The 23335-nt window shown below is 38.0% G+C and overlaps 1 protein-coding gene and 1 long non-coding RNA gene across 2 annotated transcripts in view; one reads left to right on the plus strand and one right to left on the minus strand.

Moving 5' to 3' along the window:
- The window catches only part of CUL5 (cullin 5), an 83221-nt gene extending 67357 nt beyond the window's left edge, over window positions 1–15864 (minus strand). The window contains exon 1 of the mRNA XM_072611195.1: window positions 15347–15864. Coding sequence (XP_072467296.1) covers window positions 15347–15370 — 24 coding nt within the window. The 5' untranslated portion in view covers window positions 15371–15864. The remainder of the gene's footprint in view (window positions 1–15346) is intronic.
- A 144-nt stretch (window positions 15865–16008) lies between these two features.
- LOC140505324 (uncharacterized) lies at window positions 16009–19632 on the plus strand. Its single transcript, XR_011967448.1, has 3 exons — window positions 16009–16258; window positions 18891–18960; window positions 19543–19632. It is a non-coding gene; the product is annotated as an uncharacterized lncRNA (long non-coding RNA).
- Window positions 19633–23335: the final 3703 nt, after the last annotated feature.

The raw sequence follows: 23335 nt of genomic DNA on the forward strand, positions 1-23335 counted from the left end.
AAAGAGAGCTCAAACTCCTCTTTTATCATGCATCATTATGGAAGTAAAGTGATATTAGTTTCTGAGGCGACCTCCTCCAGTAGAATAGACTGGAATAAGAAGATAGATAAAGCACAGTACACATTCCCCTTCCACTGCTACTGCTTATTGCTTTTAACCAGAGTTTCTTCTCTTGCTGTGAATACAATCCTTTGAGGTTTCCTAAGGATTAAAAAAATATACAAGCAGGATAGTATGTACATTGCTAACAAGATCCACAAACAGACCAAACAGTCCAGGAAGTAAAAAGGAAAGGGAAAGTGGGCTGCTAGAATTTGAGAAATTGTGTAGCACTTTTCAATGTCCCCTAACACAAAAGACCATTGTTTTAATCATGCCAGTGATGTTACATGGTTACTCAACATAGAACACCACAATCTCATAAATTAAACTGTAGGTATCCCAAATGTAAAGAAATGGCAGCTATGATATGCACTGTACATTACCAATGATGACATGCTCAAAAAGTGGTCTAAGAAACATCATTTATAACATAAATTCTTAGAAGAGGTGAGATTTTGCCAGATTAACAGCACATATATTGTGTTAATTAAAAAAATAAAGAGCTAGACGAGAGTTACCAAAGACACAGACAAAAACTGGATAGGATGTCCCATGAACAGGTTTGTACCTCTATTGCTAGACATTTCAAAGTAATAATACCTAGCATTTATATAGCGACTACTATGTGTCAGGCATTATGCTAACTGCTTTACATATATTATCTTAATTGATCCTCACAACTGTAGGAGGCAGGTGCTGTTATTATCCCCATTTTACAGTATAGGAAACTGAGACTAACAGAAGTTAAGTGACTTGCCCAAGGTCACACAATTAGTGTCTGAGACAAGATTTAAACTCAGATCTTCCTGACTTCTACCTAAGTTTTATCCACTGTGCCACCTAGTTGACTATTCAATGACTAACAGAAAGTAAAATGACTCTACTTTGGTCTGAGTTTGTTTTTTTCACTTAGATCTTACAGGAAAAGAAAAAGTTACTATAGTATAAAAAGATTTGAGGAGCTATCTACATGTAATAAGAAAACCATATTTAGAGCATTCTAGGAATTGTCATAGGAGGATAAAGAATGGGGTCACTATTGTAGGGGGAATGAAGAAGAGGAAAACAATGGCTAAAACAAGTGGAAGGATTTATCCCTTCCTCCATTTTCACCAAAGTCAGTATGACCACTGGTTCCTGGAACAGCTATGGCAGAAAGGAAATCCCAAGGGTAAGACAGAAAAGAATTTAGCACATGAAGGAAGACAGTAAATTGAAGACTGTTGGTACCCTCTAACAAAGCATTAACTTCAAAAGGTAAAATTTACCTCAAATATCTCTAATTTCTTCTGGAATTAAATAATTCTGCATTCTGCACAACTTATACCAACTTCAAGCTCAACCATGTAATTTTGGCAATCTAGATTTTACTTGTTTTAAAAGGTGAACATTTCCCTGCCTCTAGACTCCCTGAAAATTTCTGTTCCACACAATTTCTCAAATGTTACTAACAAGCTCAGTGAACACAGCTGTAAGTATATTCAGCACTCTAAGACAGAACTTTTCTAGTACTGGGACTTAAACTCATTTGGAAACACCAGGTACTTTTATTATTTGCTCATCTAATATGGGTTTCAATAAACAGAAAAAAAGCAACTCATGAGTTGAATCTCAAAAGTTACCTAGTGCAACCTAAAATCAAATAAGCGTCCCTCCCTAAAGACACATGATTTACATTTAGCTCAAATTGTTGCAGTTTTTCCTCACAAAGAACCTGAATCTTACCTCTCTGCAACTTGTACCCACTGCTCCTACTTTCTTTAACTACATATTTCTATTTCCAGTCATATCCCTCTTAAATTACAACAAACTTGAGTTTATAAAATGCCAATTCTGTAGTTGTGAATTCAGTTTTAAGTGCCAGTTTCAGAAGGACACTGATAAGTTAGAAGTGTGTTCAGCAGGCAACCAGGATAGGGAAGAGCCTTAAATCTATGCCATACAAGAGTAGGTTGAAGGAAATAGTAATTTTTATCTTGAAGAAGACGTGGGGAAGAACATGATTACTGTTTTCAAATATGTGAAGAACTGCACTGTGAAAGATGAATTATGTTTCTTCTGACTATAAAGCCAGAAACAATGGTAGTGGTAGGTACAAAGAGGTAAAATTAGTCTTCACATCAGGAAAAATTTCCTAATAAATGGAGCCACACAAAAGTAGAAAGGATTGCCCAGAGAGGTGGCATACGTTCCCCATCCTTGGAGGTGTTCAGCAAGAGACCAGATGATACTTACTCAGTGTTCTGTGAAGGAGATTTTTTGGGTTATGCATTGAACTAGTGTAATGTTAATGTAAGGTTAATGGTGGATGGGGGGAAGAGTTAAAGATCTTCCCCACCCATTAATAGGCTTCAATACCTTTTGTTAATTTCTACTGAGGAACTGAATCAGAGGGTCCTGCCCTCCAGCTCTGAAAAGTGTATAAATACTCTGAGGTGAGGTTTTACTCTGGGGCTTACTCATTGTAAGTGTTTGTTTTGCCAGACAAGAATCTGGGCAGCTGCTAAGGAGCCTGGTTTTGAAAACCCACATGTTGGTGCTTCTCTCTGGTGACTATATATATATATATATATATATATATATATATATATATATATATATATATATATATGGTCAGACAGCTGGATCTGTCTGTTGATCTGTGATGTATGTATTGCTTATAGTCAGAGAGTTGGAAGCCCTTTCTGTTGGTCTTTATTTCCTCTGTTTGTATTTTCTCTGAAGTTCAGGTTGCTGACTTTTTCCCCTGAACTAAGTGAATGACATATGTGCTTTATTAAAGTAGATTGTGACCCCTCAAAAGCTGCTTTCCTTTTAGAAAAGCAGATCGAAGTACCCATACAGCAGGCCCTCCTATGTATGCTGGGGTCCTTGCTGTTACAATTAGATCACTCCTGAAGTACATTACTTTTTTTTTACTTTTACTTTTCCTCTATTTTCTTGGTAAATTTTGACTTCCAGATTCTCTCCCTTCACCACCTTCTCCACTGAGAAGTTAAACAATGATATCAATTATACATATGAAATCATGCAAAAGAGATTTCCATACCAACTATACTAAAAAAAAAAAAAGTGAAAAAATTATATGAAAATACATGTCAACTCAAAATTATGTAAATCTATGATCCTAGCATAGTGAAAAATAGTAGACTGAACTGAGGCCTGGCTCTTCCATTTACTAATTATCTGACTGTGAGCAAATCTTTTTTAAAAAAAAAAAACTCCATAAAAATGGAGATAACATATAACACCACCAACTTCTAAAGGGTTGTTATGAAGATTTTCTCATCTGTAAAATAGGCAGATTGAACTAGGGGGTGCCTTTCACCTGTAAATCAATGCTATGATACGAGATTTAAAAATGGGCTATTTAGAACTTACAGGCAGGGATAAATTCATTTTTCCATTTTGTATTCCCATTGCCTAGCATTATCTAGCAAAGACTTAAGTGTTTACTGATTCAAGCCTTTGCAGGCCTCCTTGATTTGTGAGTCCAGGAAGGAGAAAAAAATGTGAGCTGGGGAAAGGGAAATTAGAGAGGAAAAATTAAATTTTCTTTTCAAAATTGGTAGGGTGGGAGATGCATAAATTCAGCATATTTTTAGTTCTATTATTATTCAAGATCTGTACGTCTCTAAAGTTAAAGCACTATTAATAAGCAGCTGTCTGCTCTTTGAACACTAAGTATTCATAAAACATTTTTATCAGCCTCAAGAAAAGGAAGAAAGATCACTATGTGTGTGCGTATATATGTGTGTGTATATATGTATGTATGTATGTATATACACACAAATATAATTTATTAAAAACAATCTTTTTAAAATGAACATAAAAATATATGGTAGTAAATAAGTCTCTGCCATATTATGTTTTAAAAAAATTGTTAAATAACTGTTAATATACTCAACTATATTCTAATAAAGCACAGATTTTTACAGAAAGAAATTCAAATAATGATGAACTTGAAATTCTATTGTGAAGCTTACAGCAGCTTTCTATTATACCCCAAAGAGAAAAAAAAAACAAACTTCTTTTTGGCACTTAAAGTCCTTGATCAATTTGACTTAACTTATCTTTCTACAAAGATTTAGCATTCCTCCCAGGCCTGCCTTTCCCATTCTAGCCAAACTGGCCTGGCTTGGCTTGATGATGGTACACATGACTCCCACCTCTATATCTCTGTACCAGTTGTCCCTTTGCCCTAAAGTGTTCTCCCTCTTCATCTTTGACTCTTAAGATGTCTAAAAGTTTATGTGTTACCTCCTAACAAAACTTTTCTTGCTTCTCCCAGTTATTACTGTTCTCTTGCCACCAATGCCAAATAAAAATACTTCATATTTATTAATCTGTATATATGTTGTTTCTGTTCAATAAAAATCTAAGTTTGTTGAGGACAGAAACTATTAATTTTTGTCTTTGCATCACAAACACATGGCCAAATTCCTGGCACGTAGTTTTCCTAATTAATGTTACTAATAAACACTGCTGTCATGCAGCATGCCTGATATTATATAAAAACATAGATTACCTGAAGTTACAAAGAAATGACCACATCACATGCAGGACAAAATAAGTCACCTTAAAATGCTACAACAAATTATATGATAGGGTCAAAATATTGTATTGAAAATAACACAATAGGACCAAAGTTTCAATGTACAAGGTACTTTCTATAATGGTATGCTAAGCAGTCCTATGTATTTACTGTGATGGAATTCTAGTGTGAGAGTACAATGGTCTTCTGATGAGTATATTTTGACAAGTATCTTATCTTTTTCATGACCATCCTCTAAAACAAGGATTTTTAACCTGGGGTCTTCAGTGTTGTTTTCTTTAACATTCTGATACCTATATTTCAATGTAATTGCCTTCCTCTGTCATCCTATATATTTTATTTTTATGCATTTTATAATATTCTGATCCATCACACTTTCAAAGGGCTCTGTGACACAAAAAAAGAACTGGAGAGGTAGCATGACTTCCAATTATAACACTGGTGGTTGCTACCATGAAGACCTTTAAAAAGTACTTCGTTTGTTAACTGTACCTTCTAGACTTTCTCCTGTTCTGTATTCCTTTTTCTTACTTATTATGTGTATACTCCCTTCAATGCCATCCTGTCTGTCCAAAATAGTCGCAATCAGGCCAATCTCCAGGATTCAAAATTAAACCCTTCCTCCCCAAAGGAGCAATTAAAACTCCTATTTTACCCCAGGTATTGGGCAGTCTAACAGAAGGATATACAGTAAGATATGAGCAAAGGGGTGTTAGCCAATCTAAAAGAATTTACTTTTTTTTTTTTTAGGGGTTAACAATCACTTTAATCAAGCACATGTGTCATTCCTTTAATGACAAGAAAATATGCCATTCACCTAGTTCAGGATAGTCAGCATCCTGAACTTCAGAGAAAATGCAGAGAAATCAAAGCTCAACAGACATGGCTTCCTCTGCCTGACCATAATCAAGAGAATTTACTTTTTAAATAGAAATTACTAACCTAAATTTATCTCAACTCTCTTTAATTGCAAAATGGTAGAAGAGAAGAGGCTCACTATACCTCTCTCAAATTTTTCCCTCAGTAACTTCAGGTTCTTCAGGATAGGAAAATGAGGTGGTTAGAAGGAAATCTTCTACTAACTTCTCTTCCATCTTGGATCCATTTTTTTTTTCAAAGGAAGGAGTTAATTCTTATCTGGTTTTTGGAAAGAAGAGAGGGAAGCAAGTATCAAGTAAAAATAGAAGGCTCTCTCCCCTCTTGGAACTTTTGGGCAAAAATTTTATTAAAGATGTAAAAACGTTTTATGTTTAGATATAGATTTTTCTAGTTATTAACATTTACAAAACACTTAAGGATCTTAAGGTGCAGGTTACATGTGATACCTTCAATTATGTCACTCCCCTGCACAAAATCTTATGTCTCCCTACTGCCCAAAAGATAAAATTCAAATTCCTTAACCTGGCATGTGGGGATCTCTACTATCTGTTCTGACCTACCCTTCTAGCTTATCTACTTCAACTATTCCCTTATAATAATAGTTGATAATAGCTAACAACTATTTAGCCCTTACTATGTGCCAGGCATTGTTCTAAATGCTTTACAATTATCTCATTTGACCATCACAACAATTCTGCTAGATAGGAGCTATCTTTATTCTCATCCTATCAGTGTCTGAAGCCATATTTGAACTCAGGTCTTCCTGACTTCAGGCCAGTAATCCGTGCACTGTGCCATCTACCTGCTCCTAGTAAGAGGAAAAGAGCACAATTAGGCCAGGATTACAAAAAATGGTTTGGTCAAACTACATTATGACACAGAATATTACATCAAAGAGCTATGTACAAAAAAAGATTTCTAAGTGTCAATAATGCTGTATTTCAGGGGGTTCTGAACCTGGAGTCCAAATTTTTTTTAAATGTGCTGAAAAAGGGAAAAGGACATACCTGTACAAAAATATAGCAGCACTTTTTGTGGCAGCAAAAATTCAAAAATTAAGGGAATTCCCATCAATTGGGGAATGGCTCAACAAGTTGTGGTACATGAATGTACTAGAATTGTGCTATAAGAAATCATTAGCAGGTAGATTTCAGAAAAACCTGGGAAGACTTACACGAATCCGTGCTGAGTAGAGTGAACAGAACCAGGCGAACATCGTACATAGTAGCAGCAACACTGGGCAATAATCCAAGACGATTCCAGAAGACTCATGATGTAAAATGCTATCCATTTCTAGAGAAGGAACTATGGAATTTGAATGCACTTTTTTTCTTTCTCCTAGTTTTTCCCTTTTGTTGATTCTTCTTTCACAACATGACTAATGCGGAAATATGGTTAATACGACTGTACAATCTATGTCAGATTGCTTGCTATCTTGGGAAAGGGGGAGGGAGAGAGAAAAATTTGGAACTCAAAATCTTTTTTATAAAAGTTAATGTTGAAAACCATCTGTACATGTAATTGAAAAAAAATACAATATTATTAACTAAAAAAAATAAATGCATTGATAACTTTCAATATATATGGCTTCCTTTTTAATCTTTCTGTATTTTTATTTTATGTATTTAAAAATATTATTCTAAGAAGGGATCTATAACTTTCACTAGACCACCAAAGGAGTCCATGACACAAAAAAAGATTAAGACCCCTAGTTTATTTTAAATAAATGAGATAGCACAACTTGTTATTGTCACAGATAAATTTCCATTCTTAAAAAGCATCCTTGTATAGATAGTTCCTTGCATTTGTTGTGATGGAATTTTATTGTGAGTATGTTTTTGATGAGTATCTTCAAGGATGCTCAGAAAAATGGAGATTATTAGGACTATTCAAAGGAGAGAGATTAGTTGTGCAAGTTTACTAACAATCTAGTTTTAAGTGGCAAGCAAAACATAAAATCACATTATCTTAAGGGTGAGATAACGATCTGAGACATTATATAGACCAATCTTCCACACAAAGAAACTTTCTATGATTTCTCTCACAAGTACAATCTGAATTAGTGACAAGGAGCTCACCACCTCATTCACTCCATTTCATTTATAGACAGTTGCACAGTTAAAGTCCACCTCCTTGTAACTTCCACCTTTTTATTTTTGTTCTGCCAACTAGAGTTAGAATAATTCTCTTCTACATGCCAGCCTTTCATATAATCACAGAATCTGAGAGTTGTAAGGGATTTCAATGGCCACCTAACCCAACTCATACAAGAAAATAATCCCCATTATAACATAGCCGAGAAATGTGAATACTTCCAAGGAGGAGGAAACCAGTCATCTCTCCAGAAAGCCCATCTCCCTTTTGGACAGCTATAATTCTTAGCAAGTTTTTCCTGAAGAAGAACTTAAATAGGCCTCTTTGCAATTTCCTTCCACTGCTCCTGGTTTTGCCCTCTGGGGCCAAACAAAACAAATCCAATCCTTCCTCTGAGTAACAGCCCTTCAAATACCTGAAACCAGTAATCATGTCTCTCCCAAGTCTTCTTTTCTCTAGGTTATTTATATCGTTTTTTTCAAATGCTTCTCACATGACATGAAATCAAGGCCTTTCACTATCTCGGTTGTATGAATGACTTACAATCTATATGGCTGGAGGGAGTGCCCATCAATGATCATGAATCTATTTAAGTATTGAAATATTCTTATTATATTAAAATAGCTTCCAGTGCAAACTAAAACTAAAATGACTTTCTTGTCAATTATATGTTGGTTCATATAGTGAAACTATACTCATCTAATATACTTCTCATTTTAATATTAACTGCTGTAAGCCAGGTCTTCCCAATTCTTTATTTGGTGAAATGATTTTGGGTAATATAATATAGGACTTTATATTTTTTTCCTTCTAGATTATAAATTCCTTTGGAGCACAGACAATCTTACTTATCCTCGAACCATCACAGTGCCTAGCACATACAAGGCATCCCCCTTAATACCTTAAAACTACACCAAGACTTCTGGAATACCTTGTGGTAGGGACTGACTGGAGCTGTGATTTTATTGCTATAGACTTCTTAGATGGGGAAATTTTCTCTACCAATAAAAGTCAGCACCCTCTCTGCACCTTAAAGTCTTAGAAAGTTGCTTAGAACACAGAGATTAAATGACATGCTCAGGGTCACAGAGCCAGTGTATGCCAGAGGCAAGACTGAAATCCAAGTCTTTCTGGCTCCAAAGCCAGCTTTCTCTCTCTCCAACTATACTATGCTGCCTTTCAACACACTGGAGCTCAAAAAGGTATATTTAATTAAATTATCTCTAAAAAATTTCATCTTATTGTTGTCCCTTTCTTCTAGCCTGAATATGAAAACAAATCTTGGCACCAATAGTCCTTTATGTTTGTCCTCTCTCTGCTTTAGTTTAAGTGGCTCTAGTATGGAAGGCCTGTCTCTACCCTGTCGTTACTCTGAAAGCAGTAACAATAGAAACTGAGGTAGAGGTAAGGAAGGAACACATTCCAGGAATGAGAGACAGTCTGTGACCAGGGCCAGGAGACAGAATATCATGAAAGGGGAGGCAAGTGGGCCAATATGACTAAAGCCATTTAGGTCTTTTCCGTCAATCCTTGTGAATATTGTCATCTGGCTAATAAACAACAGGGCAGAAACTTAATTGAGAAACAAGGAATCCAATATTTCTCAACTACTTCTCTTTCATGAACTGATCAGTGTTTTCTTTCAAGTTTTACTTTGCTCTTTGGTTTTTTTCTTTTTTAAATAAATTTTATTTTGTCTTCAGATGTGCATTCTCTTTCTCCACCTCATCCCACTTTCCATTTGAGAGAGCAAAGGAAAAAAAAACCCACAACCCTGTTACAACCATGTACTATTAATCAAAACAAATTCCTCAAATAGCCATATTTTTTTTAAAAGTGTCAATCTTTCCTGAATCTATCATCTTATCTATCAGGAGACAGATAGTATGTTTCATTTCAAGTCCTCTGGAATTGAGATTGGTCATTGTGTGAAATAAAGTTCTTTTATCTCATAAAAGTTGTTTGTCTTTACAACATTGCCATTGTTCCATAAATTGTTATCCTGCTTCTGCTCACTTCACTTTTTGTCAGTTCATAAAAGTCTATTCATGTTTCTCTGAAACTATCTCCTTTATGATTTTTCACAACAAGATGGCATTCTATCATTTATACACAAATAACTTGGTCAGTCATTCCCAGATTGATGAGAATCCCCTCACTTTCCGATTCTTTGCCACCACAAGAGCTGCTATCAAGTTTTTGCACATATGGGTCCTTTTCCTCTTTCTTTAATCAATATTGCTTGATTAAAGGACATGCACAGATGAATAAGTTTTGTATCAGAGTTCCAAACTGCTTTCCAGAAGCAAACTGAAAAGTAATACTACTTCTAATAGATCTTTGAAGTTTCATTTATGATTTCTTAAACATGGTGCCCAGAATATATTTTTTTTAACGTGGTTTTCCTGTGCATACCCTTTGATCTAGCAATACCACTACTAGGTATGTATCCCAAAGAGATCATTAAAAGGAGAAAAGGACCCACATGTGCAAAAAATATGTCTAACAAATCTTTTTGTTGTGGCAAAGAATTGGAAATTGAGGTGATGCCCATCAACTGAGGAATGGCCGAACAAGTTGTGGTATGTGAATGTAATGGAATACTACTGCTCTATAAGAAATGATGTGCAGGCAGATTTCGGAAAAACCTGTAAAGACTTACAAGGCTTCCATGAACTGATTCCAAGTAAAGTGAGCAGAACCAGAAGAATGTTGTACATAGTAAAACTAACACTGTACAACGATCAACTACGAAAGACTCAACTCTTCTCAGCAATACAATGATATAAGACAATTTCAAAAGACTCATGATGGAAAATGCAACCCACATCTTGAGGAAGAACTATGGAGTCTGAATGCAGATCAAAGCATGCTATTTTCACTTTTTTTTGTAGTTTGTTTTTTCTTTCTTGTGGTTTTTCCCTTTTGTCCTGATTCTTCTTTCAAAACATGAGTAATGTGGAAATATGTTTAACGTGACTGTACATCTATAACCTATATCAGATTGCTTGCTGTCTTGGTAGGGAGGGTGGAAGAAAAATTTGGAACTCAAAATCTTATAAAAATGAATGCTGAAAACTATCTTTACATGTAATTGGAAAAAAATACTATCAAGTGTAAAAAAATGAAATATGGTTTTTAGAGAGCCCAATGATTTTTAAATTATCTCTATCGGACTTGATTTCCAGTTTGTTACAGTTGTTTTAGATAATAGATAGCAGCATTTTTTTCCTATTTGTTTAATCTCGCTTTTTCCCCCCTAATATTCCTTGTTGTCTCATTAAGTCACTCAATTTGTGTGGTCTATTCTAAATTTTAGAAAGTTCTTTACCATTTTCTGTTCTAGGTTGTTTATTCTTCTTCTAATTCTTTCTTCCAAAACTTATTTTTTTTTGTCTCCCACTTCATTTCTTCCAGGAATTAATATACTGTTCTTGTTGAAAAAAAAAATCAATTTTTTTCTTTTACATCTTTGCTTACAGTTGTTATGGAGTTATTCTCTCCTAGGATAGATTATTGGGTTTTTCTAGATCTAGCACAAATTTTTGTATAAATAGTTGTATTTTCTTATAGTTACTCTTCCCCAGCTTTATTTTGTGAATTGGTGTTCTATGCCTGGGCCAGGCTCTAAACTTTGCTATGCTTTTGAGTGGGATGTTCAGCCCTGCCTGATCTTGACCTGGATTTCTAAACCAATTCCCACTTTACCAGGTTAACACCAGCCCTGTCCCTGAGAAGTCTAGAGTACTGGATCTTCAAAGTTCTCTTCAGTATCTCTTGCAGAGTACTAGAGATGTCAAGAGTCTCTGAGCCTAGAGTATCCTCTTCTGAGTAACGCCACACCTGGACTTGTTACTGCTGTCCCAATAGCTTCCAAGGCCCACTCTGCATTTTCTGATTCTGGATAGAGCCTTGTTGGCTACAAGGGTCAGGTTACAAACCAGTCTCTGGTTTCCCTAGAAGACTGCTGGCTTGAGAACTGACTTTGTTGAAGAGGGCTCCCCTCCTGCCCTTACTTAAGTCTTCTATATGCCTTTTGGTACAGTTTTATGATGAAAGAAGTCAGTTACTAGATTTTCTCAGTGGATTTCCTGATCATTAATTGCTCTGATGCAATTTTTAGGGTGTTTTTTTCTGGGGGTTCAGGAAGGAAGGAAATGAGGAATTAAGTGCCAACTGCACAAAGGAAGCAAGCATGCATTCATTCATTAAGCATCTACTATGTGGAAGACACTGTGCTAAGCACATGACAAATATTATCTCAAGGTGTAAACTTCATTGAGGCAATGATACTAGCTGGAAGTCCTCTCAATTCACTTCCCAATTAATATAGCATAACCTATTGATATACAATATTAGAATCATAGGGACCTTTGTGCCTTCTGCAAGTCACTTTTCCTTTCGAGGCTTAAACGTCCTCTTCTGAAAAAATGAGTTTATCCTAGATGATCTCCATGGTCCCTTCTAGCTCTAAAAGTCTTTAGCCCTACAAAATGCACAACAATTTAATTCAATTATCTATGTAAGAATTCAGTTCAGTTACACTAGCATCATCTGACTACTTTAACTTCTTAGTACTTAAAAGCTATACCAAAAGGAAGGCAATAAATCTCATTTCCCCTCATCATAAATATCAGAAAAACCCACAGCACATTAAAAATGAAAATATGAATTTTTTTCAACATTGCTTCTATAGTCTTATTTTCTGAAATTTTTCTGATAGGCTGCTACTACAATTTCTTGAAAATTACACATACATACATACATGTATATATATTCCCCAAACTGAAATCATAACTGAATTTTGGGCAAGTCACATCACTTTACTGCCATAGCTGACAGCACAATTCCATGCCTGGAATGATCTCAGGGGATATAGTATAGCAGGTGTTTCCAATCTAAGTATATACAAAGATGCTATTTTCAAAGGTAGAGAGTAACCATATACTTTTTTTGTATTTTCCCAGAACAGACTCAACACACAAAAGGCATTCAATGGCAACTGAGAAGACCCTCCACTCCTTTCCTCTTCTAACTTATTTTGCATACTGCTACCATAATATTCCCATGTTTAGATCTGGTCAATTCACTACTTTGCTCAAAAATCTTCAGTGGCTACCTACTCTATTGCCTACTTGGTAAAATTAAAACTCCTTTGCCTGTCACTCAAGTCTCTGTCTTAAAATAATAACATTTATATAACACTTTAAAGTTTGCAAAGTTCTTTACATATATTATCTCATTCAATTCTCACAACTTTGGGAGGTAAAATACCATTATCATCTTCCTTTTATAGAGAAGAAAAATTGAGGATGAGAATTAAAATGACTTACATAGCCCAGGGTCGCACTGCTAGAGTAAGCGAGAAAGGAGCCCAGCACTATATCCAATAAACCACCTTGATGTCTCATCTCGAATAACTGCCCTGGAGTCAGACTGGGCTGTTCTCTGTCAACTGAATACACCCAATTAAGGATCCCTAACTTTGTGCCTTGGCACTTGTGGTTCGCTATGGCTGGAATAGCTTCCCTTACTCTCTTTATCTGTTGAATTCCTTCCCTCTTTATAAAGTCCAATTCAAATGTCAACCTTTCTCCAAGATGTCTCCTTTGTTCCCCTCTCTCAGACCTCACAGAACAATTCTGTTTGCAATTCTTTAATGCATTCATTTTGAGAGACAGTTATGTAGCAGTTAGAAGGCTAAAGAGTCAGGAAGAGCTAATTCCAAGTCTTGCATTTGACATATCTTGGTTGGCTGGTTGATCATGAACAACTTCCCTAATTTTAGTGCCCCAGTGAAGTCTCTTAGATTGCAAATTGCAATGACTTATTGAACTGCATTCATTGATGATATCCTAGATACAAACCACCCCCAAACCCAAACCCCAAATTATTCACTATGTAAGAATGCACATTATAGTTTTCTGTTTTTATATGTTCTGCCACTCTAGATTCTAACAGGTCTCTAGAGTATTTTAAGCTGGAGTCCATGAACATTAATTTTTTTTAATTATTTAATTTAATTTAATTATTTTTTAATTTTATTCCAATATAATTAGCTTTCATTTGTAATCCAACATTTTATTTTATGCATTTAAAAACACTATTCTGAAAAAGGGATATAGACCAAAAGGGGTAAATAATACAAAAAAAGATCAAGAACACCTGGCTCTAGGGATACTACTGACCATTTTAAGCTTGGAATTTCCCCTAGAACCTAGGCACAGGGTTTAGGCCACAGTAAGTGTTTAATAAATGTCGCATGAATTAGATGAATTCTGCACAAATCCCCTACTGACCACTTAATTCTCTTCTCCATACAGAAAAAAATAACACATAAAAACATAAGCCTTAAATAGTAAAGAGGCTGAAAAGCAAAAAAGAATCTCAGCAGAGAAAAAGCTTTCAAACTAAAAAGGGCCTCAAGTGACACCAAAAAAGAAATTTGCCAATACTAATCAGCATTCCTTTCCCTCCCCAAAAGAAAAATTGACTTTGGAATACACACAAACAAGAAGATAGATAGACAGACAGATACACACACACACACCAGTTTAAATTGTTTGCACAACATGGAAAATGGTACCCAAACCATCACCCACGTTCAAATCAGTTTTGACTTCAAACGTCAAATTGTTATGTTTAAGTAATCAAATATAGACAAAATTGATTTAACTGGTACTATGATTTGATACGAGAAAAGTGATTTGTGACATGGGAAGTGAACATAATTGACTAGTTCAAATAGAGAGGATGAAATTAGGAAAAAATTCAAGCTTTCAAAACTAATCAGAAATACAGGGTACTAAACAAGAAAAGGCCCCAGAGTGAAAAGTTAGCTTCTATTACTCTTCAAACGGACTATGTGACCTTGGGCAAGTCACTTAACTTCTTGATATAGGCCTGTTTCCTCATCCGCTTTGAATCCATGTAGGTAAAAAGTTTCCAATGTTAACATTACTATAAAATAACATGGGGATGCACTGACTCTTTCAATTCATTTGCATCCCCTCTTAGCCTGCTTATGGAGACCTACCTCCAACACTGTCCCTGTCAAACACCCAAAAAAACTGAAACAGTTTACCCTTGCACAAAATTACTTTCTTTAGAAAGAAGAGATTTCTAAAAATTCTCCAACATCTTATTATTGTGTTGTATCAAGAGTTCAAGTCCTTAAAGAAGCTGAAACATAGGAGCAGAACCTGAAATCTTCAGAGGAAGGAAACAGGAAAGGATTGGGGTGGAGGGTCCTGCAAACTAATTGGAGGGGGGGTCCTACAAATCCTGTCTGGCTTGGGGAAAGGGGGTGAGGTGAATGGGAGCAGCATCCGACAGCCCAGGCTTTCCTCAGACCTTCCTCGTCTACGGCTTAAATCCTTGACAGCTGGGGGAGTGGGGGACCCTCTAAAGAGGAAATGTACCCCACGTCCCCGAAACGAGCGTTCCGGTGAGTGATCGCAAGGCTCCCCACGAACCCGCCGGCTACACACACAGACACAGACACACGGACACACGGCAACTGGTGGGGGGGAAGCAAGGGCCCTTCCCCCCAGCGCCCGGGGAGAGTGTCCCCTCAATCACCGCTGTCACTGCCGGCGCCGTCGTCGGATCCGGCACAGTACCCGCCCCCGGATCCCGGCGTGCTACTTTCCCAGCGCGGGCCGCCGTGGCCGAGCTCGGAGAGGCGGTGAGGAATGGCAGGAGTGGGGCTCTTACCTTTAACAGATTAGACGTCGCCATGTTCCCTCAACTTATCCTCTCGCGGGACTGCGCGAGATTTCCGAGAGCTCGCCGGCTCTGCTGCGGCCTCTCCCGCCGGACCTCCCGGCCCGGCCCCGCGCTGCCGATGGGGGAAGGGAGGGTGGCCTGGGCTAGGGGCGCTCTCAGCCCGGGGCCGCGGACTGGTTCGTTCGCCCCCCCTTCCCTTTACATGCTCACGGGGGGCTCCCCCGCCAGGGAAGAGCTCATGCGAACCCCGGCGAAGACCCGGAGACAGTCAGCACAGCGAAGACAAGAAGAGCCGGGAAGGGGGGGAAGAGGCGACGAGCGCACAGCCGGGACGAGCCGCCCCTACCCCGTGAGCTCAGGCCGTCATGGTCACGCCCGCAGCCAATCTCGGGAATACAGGGAGCCCCGCGGCCGAGCTGCTGAGGCTGGGGCCGAGTCACGTGGCCCTGAAGCTGGGGAGGGCTCGGGCCTCGGCGAGCCCCGGGTGAAGCTGGGAACCCAAGGAGGAGGAAGGGGCGGGGAGGCGCCCGGGTCAGCCGTCTCCTGGTCGTGACCTTAAAGGGGCAGAGGCCTCCTTGCTCCGCCCCTTCCCCGCCCCCTCGAGGACATTAAAAAAAATCACTGGTGTGGGAGGAGGGAAGCCGCAAAAGGGGACCAATAGTATGGAGCTTTTCGGGATTCGCCCCATTCTCCACTCCTTGCGTTCACTCTCTGATAGAGAGAGATGCACCTTCCTGCTCCAGACCCTCATGGATCAATCAACAAGTATTGATGAACAATAATAGCATTTATGTGGCCTTTGAAGAAGTGCAAAGGACTTTAGGTATATTATCTCCCCAATTCCCCATGAGTACCTCGTGAGGGGGGTGCCATTGTCCTTATGCTACGGATGAAGCTGAGGTAAGTTAAGTGACTTGGCCAGGGTCACACAGACGTTTATTCTCTGAGCTAGGTTTCCAGTGATGAAGCTCCTGCTAGGTGACAGGCGCTGGGGAATGAATGCAAGAATGAAGCAGTCCCCAAGGAGCTTTGGTCATCGGCGGTCGCTCTAATATTCATTCCCCCTCCAGCCCCTCCCCCCCAAGTCTCCTTCGTCCTTAAAAACATCCTAATGACACTCTCATCTGCTCAGACCGCCGAGTTGGGGCTCCATCTCACTCACGCGCAAACGCCTGAAAGAGCTGCCCATGTCATTTCTGCCAGTTGCCCTCCCCAAGCAAGTCCCTGCCCTGGAGGAGCTTACAGTTTAAAGGGGGTGGGGGTGGAAGAGACCACGAGGGTTGTGGTGAGGACGAAATGAGATAACATTTGTAAAAGCGCTTGACACAGTGCCTGGCACATAGTAGGCGCTATTATTACTAAATATGTTTTGTTATTGTTTAGTGTTCCACTCTTTGTGACCCCATTTGGGGTTTTCTTGGCAAAGATACTGTGGAGTAGTTTTGCCATGGCCCACTCTAGCCCATTTTACAGATGAGAAAATTGAGACAAACAGGGTTAAATGACATGCCCAGGGTTACACAGCTAGTAAGTGTCTGAGACCAGATTTGAACTCAGGAAGATGAGTCCTCCTGACTCCAGACCCAGAACACTTTCCCCATAGCTGTCCCTATTAACATATTCTGTCAAAATATTTTGGAGGCACCTTGTTCTCCAGAGGTAAATAAGACCCAGCAAGCAGGCTGTACACTGCATGACAACAATCCTTTGCACTCTGGATAACCTCTGACAGAGTGCATTGCTTTGACTAGCACTGGGTGTTCACTGCTCCCTATTTCCCAGGGACTTGAGATCCATCCATCACTTTGCTTGACTTGTTCACAATCCCTGTTCCTTGTAGCAGCTAAATGAACCAAACCAGGTACTGTACCCCACTGTGAGACAATCAACTTGGAGACTGTTCCCACAGGACCCAGGAACACCTTGTCCACGCATGAAGCATCCTGGAACAGCTACTCAAGACCTAAGAATAATTATTTCATAGTTCAGCTCACTTATGTATATAAGCAATCCCTGTACCCCACCATGTTAAACCCTCATTCTTAGGGGGTTCTTCATTGCATGGAAGTAGTTTTCCTCATTCTGAAATGAATTATACCATTACTTTTTATCCTAACACACCTGCCTCTAGCTTCTCTGTTCAACTCCAGCCATTCCCAAGTTAGAGATCAGTCCAGTCTGGGTGGGTGGCATTCAAAATACTGTTTGACAATGCCTACAAGCTGTATACAGGATAAATAGGAAATAATTAATGAGGGAAGGCACTAGAAAAAAGAGGGCTTGGTAAATGCTTCCTGTAGAACATGGCGTTTTAGCTGGGACTTGAAGGACAGGGATGTCAGTAGGTAGAGTGGAGGAGGGCGATCAGGCATAGGGACAGCCAGAGAGAAAGCCCTTAGCTTAGAGATGGAGTATCTTGTTTTTAGAAGAGCTCTCAGGAGGCCAGTGTCACTGGATTGAAGAATATGTATCAGGCAGCAGGGTGTAAGAAGATTATAAAGTAGGAGAGAGCTCAGTTATGAAGGGCTTTGAATACCAAACGAGGATTTTGCATTTGATCCTAAAAGTAATAGAGAGCTACTGATATTTATTGAGTATGGGATAATGTGGCACTTTAGAAAAATTACTTTGCTAGCTGAATGGAGGATGGGTTAGAATGGGGAGAAATGTGAAATAGGCAGACCTACCATCAGACTATTGCAACAGTCCAGGAGTGAGAAGGTGAGGACCTACATAAGGCTAGTGGCAGTATCAGAAGAGAAAAGATGTATTCCAAAGATGTTACAAAGGTGAAATCTACAAGCCTCAGCAACAGATTGAATATGGGAAATTAAAAGATAGTGAATAATTGAAGAGGAAAGGGCGCTGGGAGGGTTCTATCCTCCCAATAATAGGAAATATTGTCCTTCAACAGTAACAGAGAAATTTAGAAGGGGAAATGTTTAGGGGGAAAGATATAAAATTCAGTCTTGGACATGTTAAATTTATGTGTTGAACAGCCATTTTTAAATGTCTAAAAGGCAGTGGAAATGCAAGATTGGGGATCAGTGGACAGCTTTGGGCTAGATAAATAGATTTGAGATTCATCAGCATAAAGATGATAATTGAATCCATAGAAACTGATAAGATCACCAAGTGAAATACTATAGAGGGAGAAGAAAAGAGGGAAAGACTTGAGAGCTCTGATCAATACAATGACCAACCTGGATTCTAGCAGATGATGATGAAACACACGACCTACATATTGACAGAGAGGTGATAGACTCAAATGAAGAAGAAGACAACATATTTTTGGGCATAGTGAGTGTTTCTTAAAATATCCCTGATAGCAAGTTTGCTACTTTGGAGAGAAATTTTCCCCTTGGGTGAGATTAGGACCTCTTTCTTGGTTCCCAGCAAAAAACACATTCACAATTATGTATTTTTTAGTATATTCTACAGAACTTCTCCAAATTTTGTTTGCTATTTTGCTTGGGTAAATGGGTTTACTTAATATTATGTGGTATTATTATTTATGATGGTGTTTTTGCAGAGTTGACACAACTGAAACAACTCAACAACAACTTTGTGAAACCAGTGTTTGTTGAGAAGGGGCTGAGCTGGTGAGTTTGAACTAAAGACTATTGAGCAAGGAATTAGCTTAGAATTATACCCCCTAAACTAGCAATATTTAAAGAGCGGCAGATAGATATCATTCCAGGTCAAAATCCCTCTTGTAGGGGTGTAGGCAGGAGTGAAACAAATGCCCAGCCATAGCCTTTCTCCCGCTTCCCTCAAATCCAAAACAGCATTCTGCCTTGGAGAGGACTGGGTTAGATTCCAATGGTTTCCGTCCATACCGCCAGCCTTTCAGTGGCATTTAGATAGCCCATGTGGAAATACCTATAGTATATGGGCACATACTAATTTTACACATATTTGTACCACTCAATGCCTGGCCTAGTAAGTCCTTAAAAAATTCTTATTCATTCTCTGATCCTTAGAAGCAATGTAGAGGATATGCCTCCTTGTTCATGGAGAGAGCAGCAAATAGACTAATTTAAGAATAATTTTTTCTTAATCTTGAAAGACTAACATGAACTGATATAAAGTGAAATGAGCAAAACCAGAACACTATACGCAATAACAGCAATATTGTATGATATCTACTGTGAATAACTTGTGTTTGTCTTTTGTTCTTGAAGAGGAACATGACATCAGGGAGATGATGACATGACTTGCAGCTGACTTTGATTTGAGTGAGGGAGGGCTGTGCAAAATCACCAGCCTCACTTTCTCCTCCTGAGCCATCTGGGTCCAGTGGCCAGATAGATATTCATCAGGATGATTGGAGATGGCCCAGGATGCAATGGGAGACCCTGACCCTGATGTCAAAAAAATTTTGAAAAATGAAGCCTTTATCAGAGAAATTTGCTGTCTGATTTTTCACACTTACAATTATTATGTATTTCCCTCCATCCTATTTTATCTCCTGTTTATCCTTCTCCCTTTCATCCTGTCCCTCCACAAAAGTGTTTTTTGCTTCTTACCACACCTCCCCCAATTTGCCCTCCCTTCTATCAGTGCTACCCTTCCACAGTCTCTTATCCCCTTCCCCTCTTACTTCCCTGTGGGGTGACAGATTTTTATATCTTAGTGTATATATTATTCTTTCTTTGAGATGAGAGTAAGGTGGGTAAGGTTTGTTATCTGCCATCCTGCCCCCCCATCTTGTCCTCCCCTGTGAAAGCTTTCATACCTTTTTTTATGTGAGATAATTTATCCCATTTCAGCTCTTCTTTCCCCCTTCTCTCAATATATCCCTCTTTCTCATCTCTTAACTTTATTTTTTTGGATATTTCATCATACTCATCCCTGTTTTTCACCCCTTAATTATATTTTTTTAGATAATCATCCCATCATAGTCAGCTCACACCCATGTCCCCTATCTATGAATACTCCTTCTAATTTCCCTAGTAATGATAAAATTCTTTGGAGTTACAAGTGTCATCTTCCTACATAGGAATGTAAACAGTTTAACCTTATTGAATCCCTTACAATTTCTCTTTCCTGTTTACCTTTTTATGTTTTACTTAAGTCTTGAATATAAGAAAGTCAGATTTTCTATTCAGCTCTAGTCTTTGCATCAGGAATGCTTAAAAGTCCTCTATTTCATTAGCTATCCATTTTTCCCCCTGAAGGATTATACTTGGTTTTGCTGGGCAGATGATTCTTGCTTGTAATCCTAGCTCCTTTGCCTTCCAGAATATCATATTCCAAACCTTTCAACACTTTAATGTAGAAGCTGTTAGATCTTGAGTTATTCTAACTGTGGCTTCATGATATTTGAATTGTTTCTTTCTGGCTGCTTGCAATATTTTCTCCTTGACCAGGGAACTCTGCAATTTGGTTATAATATTCCTGGGAGTTTTCATTTCATTTCATACACCTCTTTCAGGAGGTAATTGGTATATTACTTTAATTTCTATTTTATCCTCTTGTTCCAGGATATCAGGGAGATTTTCCTTGATGATTTCTTGAAATATGATGTCTGGACCCATTTTTTTGATCAAGGCTTTTAGGTAGTCCAATAATTCTTTTTTTTTTTTTTATTAAATTTAAATTTTGTTACATTTTAAGTTCCAAACTATCTCCCTTTTCTCTCTCCCCACTGAAATAAGAAAAGGCCGGCATTTGACACAGAAATATGTATACCTACACACATATATACATATACACAGATTATACATAACGTATACATATATCTATGTGTTTGTGTGTATAAAATCATCCTATGCATACTTGCATTGTCAGTTTTTCCTTTGGTGATGGATAACATTTTCCTTCATAGGTCCTTTGTAGTTGATTTGAATATTTATAATATTCAGAATAGCTTAGTTCACAGTTATTCTTTAAACAGTATTACTGTTACTATATGCAGCATTCCCTTGATTCTGCTCATTTCACTGTTCATTATTTCATTCAAGTCTTTACATGTTTTTCTAAAATCAATTTGCTTATCATTTCTTACAGCATAATAGTATTCCATCACAATCATATACCACAACTTATTTAGTCACTCCTCATTTGATGGACATCCCCTCAATTTCCAGTTTTTAGTCACCACAAATAGAACTGCTATTAATAAATAAATAACCAAACAAACAAACAAATAAATAAACGTGTGTTTGTGAGTGTATTTTAAATGTAGGTTGTTTTCCTTTTCCCCTTATCACTTTGGGAAGTAGATCTAATTAAGAGTATTGCTGGATCAAAGGGTATACACAGTTTTACAACTCTTTAGGCATAATACCAGATTGCTCTCCAAATATAGTTCTACCAAGAGTGTCTCAATTTTTCTTCATTCCCTCCAACATTTGTAATTTTCTCCTTCTATCATTTTAGTCAATCTGTTCGGCATGAGATGATATCTCATAATTGTTTTAATTTGCATTTCTCTAATCAATAAGAATTTAGAGTATTTTTTCATATAACTAGTCCAAATGATCTCTCCTTGATCTGTTTTCCAGGTCAGTTGTTTTTCCAATGAAATATTTCACATTTTCTTCTATTTTCCAGTCTTTTTATGTTGTTTTATTGTTTCTTGCAGTCTCATGGAGTCATTAGTTTTCACTTGCTGAATTCTGATTTTTAAGGAATTATTTTCTTCAGTGAGCTTTTCATACTAACTTTTCCACGTGTCCAATTCTGCTTTTTAAAGAGTTGTTTTCTTTAGTGAAATTTCTTCATCATTTTCCATTTGGCCAATTCTGTTTTTTAATGAGTTTTTCTCTTCAGTGGATTTTTGTGCCTCTTTTACCATTTGGCCTATTGTAGATTATTTTTTTTAAGGTGTTATTTTCTTCAATATTTTTTTCTGCCTCCTTTAACAAGCTGTTGACTCTTTTTTCATGATTTTCTTGCATCACTTTCTTTCCCCAATTTTTCCTCTGCCTCTCTTATTTGATCTTTAAAATCCTTTTTGAGCTCTTCCAGGAATTATTTTTGGGCCTGACCCCAATCCACACATTTCTGAGGCTTTAAATGCACTTATTTTGACTTTGTTGTTTTCTGAGTTTGTGTTTTGATCTTCTCTGTCACCATACTAACTTTCTATGGTCAAGTTCTTTTTTGTTGTTATTTGTTCACTTTTCTAGCCTCTTTCTTGAATTTTAATTTTATGTTTTTAAGGTCACAAACTGTGCAAAGGTACAGTTCTGTTGTAATGGGAAGGTACTAAGATACTGAAGAAAGAAGGAGACTAGACCAGCATGGGTTATATATGTTGATTTATTGGAGTAATTAGATTTTAAAAGGGAGTTTATTCACAAGACTGGGCACTATAGTGACAACAGGAATAAATGATGGATCATTATACCCCCTTTAGGCCAGATCAGGTAATTTATAGAAGGAAAGCAAAGAAGGTGTAGAGCCAGGCTTGGCCTTTGTTCTCATTGTAATGGCAAACAAAGTAGGATCTTTTGCTGTTTTTGTTTAGACTGGCTCTAACCAATCAAATGCTAAGTAGAACTGTATATAAAGAGAGTCAGAGTTGAGAGAAGCAGATGTGAAGAGAGCCAGCATTGAAGAGGTGAGCCAGAATTGAGAAGAAGATGCCAGAGAGGAAGACCTCTGAGAACAGGGAGGAAGCTCTGTCTGTTGGTCTGTGTTGATTTCTCAGACTGAAGTCCTGTCTGTTGGTCATTATGAGTGAATTGAGATGATGATGCTAGTGATACGTATTGTTGTTGTATTGTGGTATGTATTGTTATGGCCCTGCTAAGCTTTGTTTTCCCAGAGGCAGAAGCTGTGGAGTAGAGCATTCCCCATGAGCTGAGACATGAAGCAGGAGCAGAGATCTGCCTACATGGGAATACAGGCAAGAGTCAGGAGTGGTCAACCCATGGAGGAAGAGCCATGGGACTTGAAAGTCAACCTCGAGTTAAGATGGAAGAAGATCTTACTTGGACACTTAATATTAAGTACATTTTTCTTACT

Source organism: Notamacropus eugenii, chromosome 5, assembly GCF_028372415.1.
Source record: "Notamacropus eugenii isolate mMacEug1 chromosome 5, mMacEug1.pri_v2, whole genome shotgun sequence".
Classification (NCBI taxonomy): Eukaryota; Metazoa; Chordata; class Mammalia; order Diprotodontia; family Macropodidae; genus Notamacropus; species Notamacropus eugenii.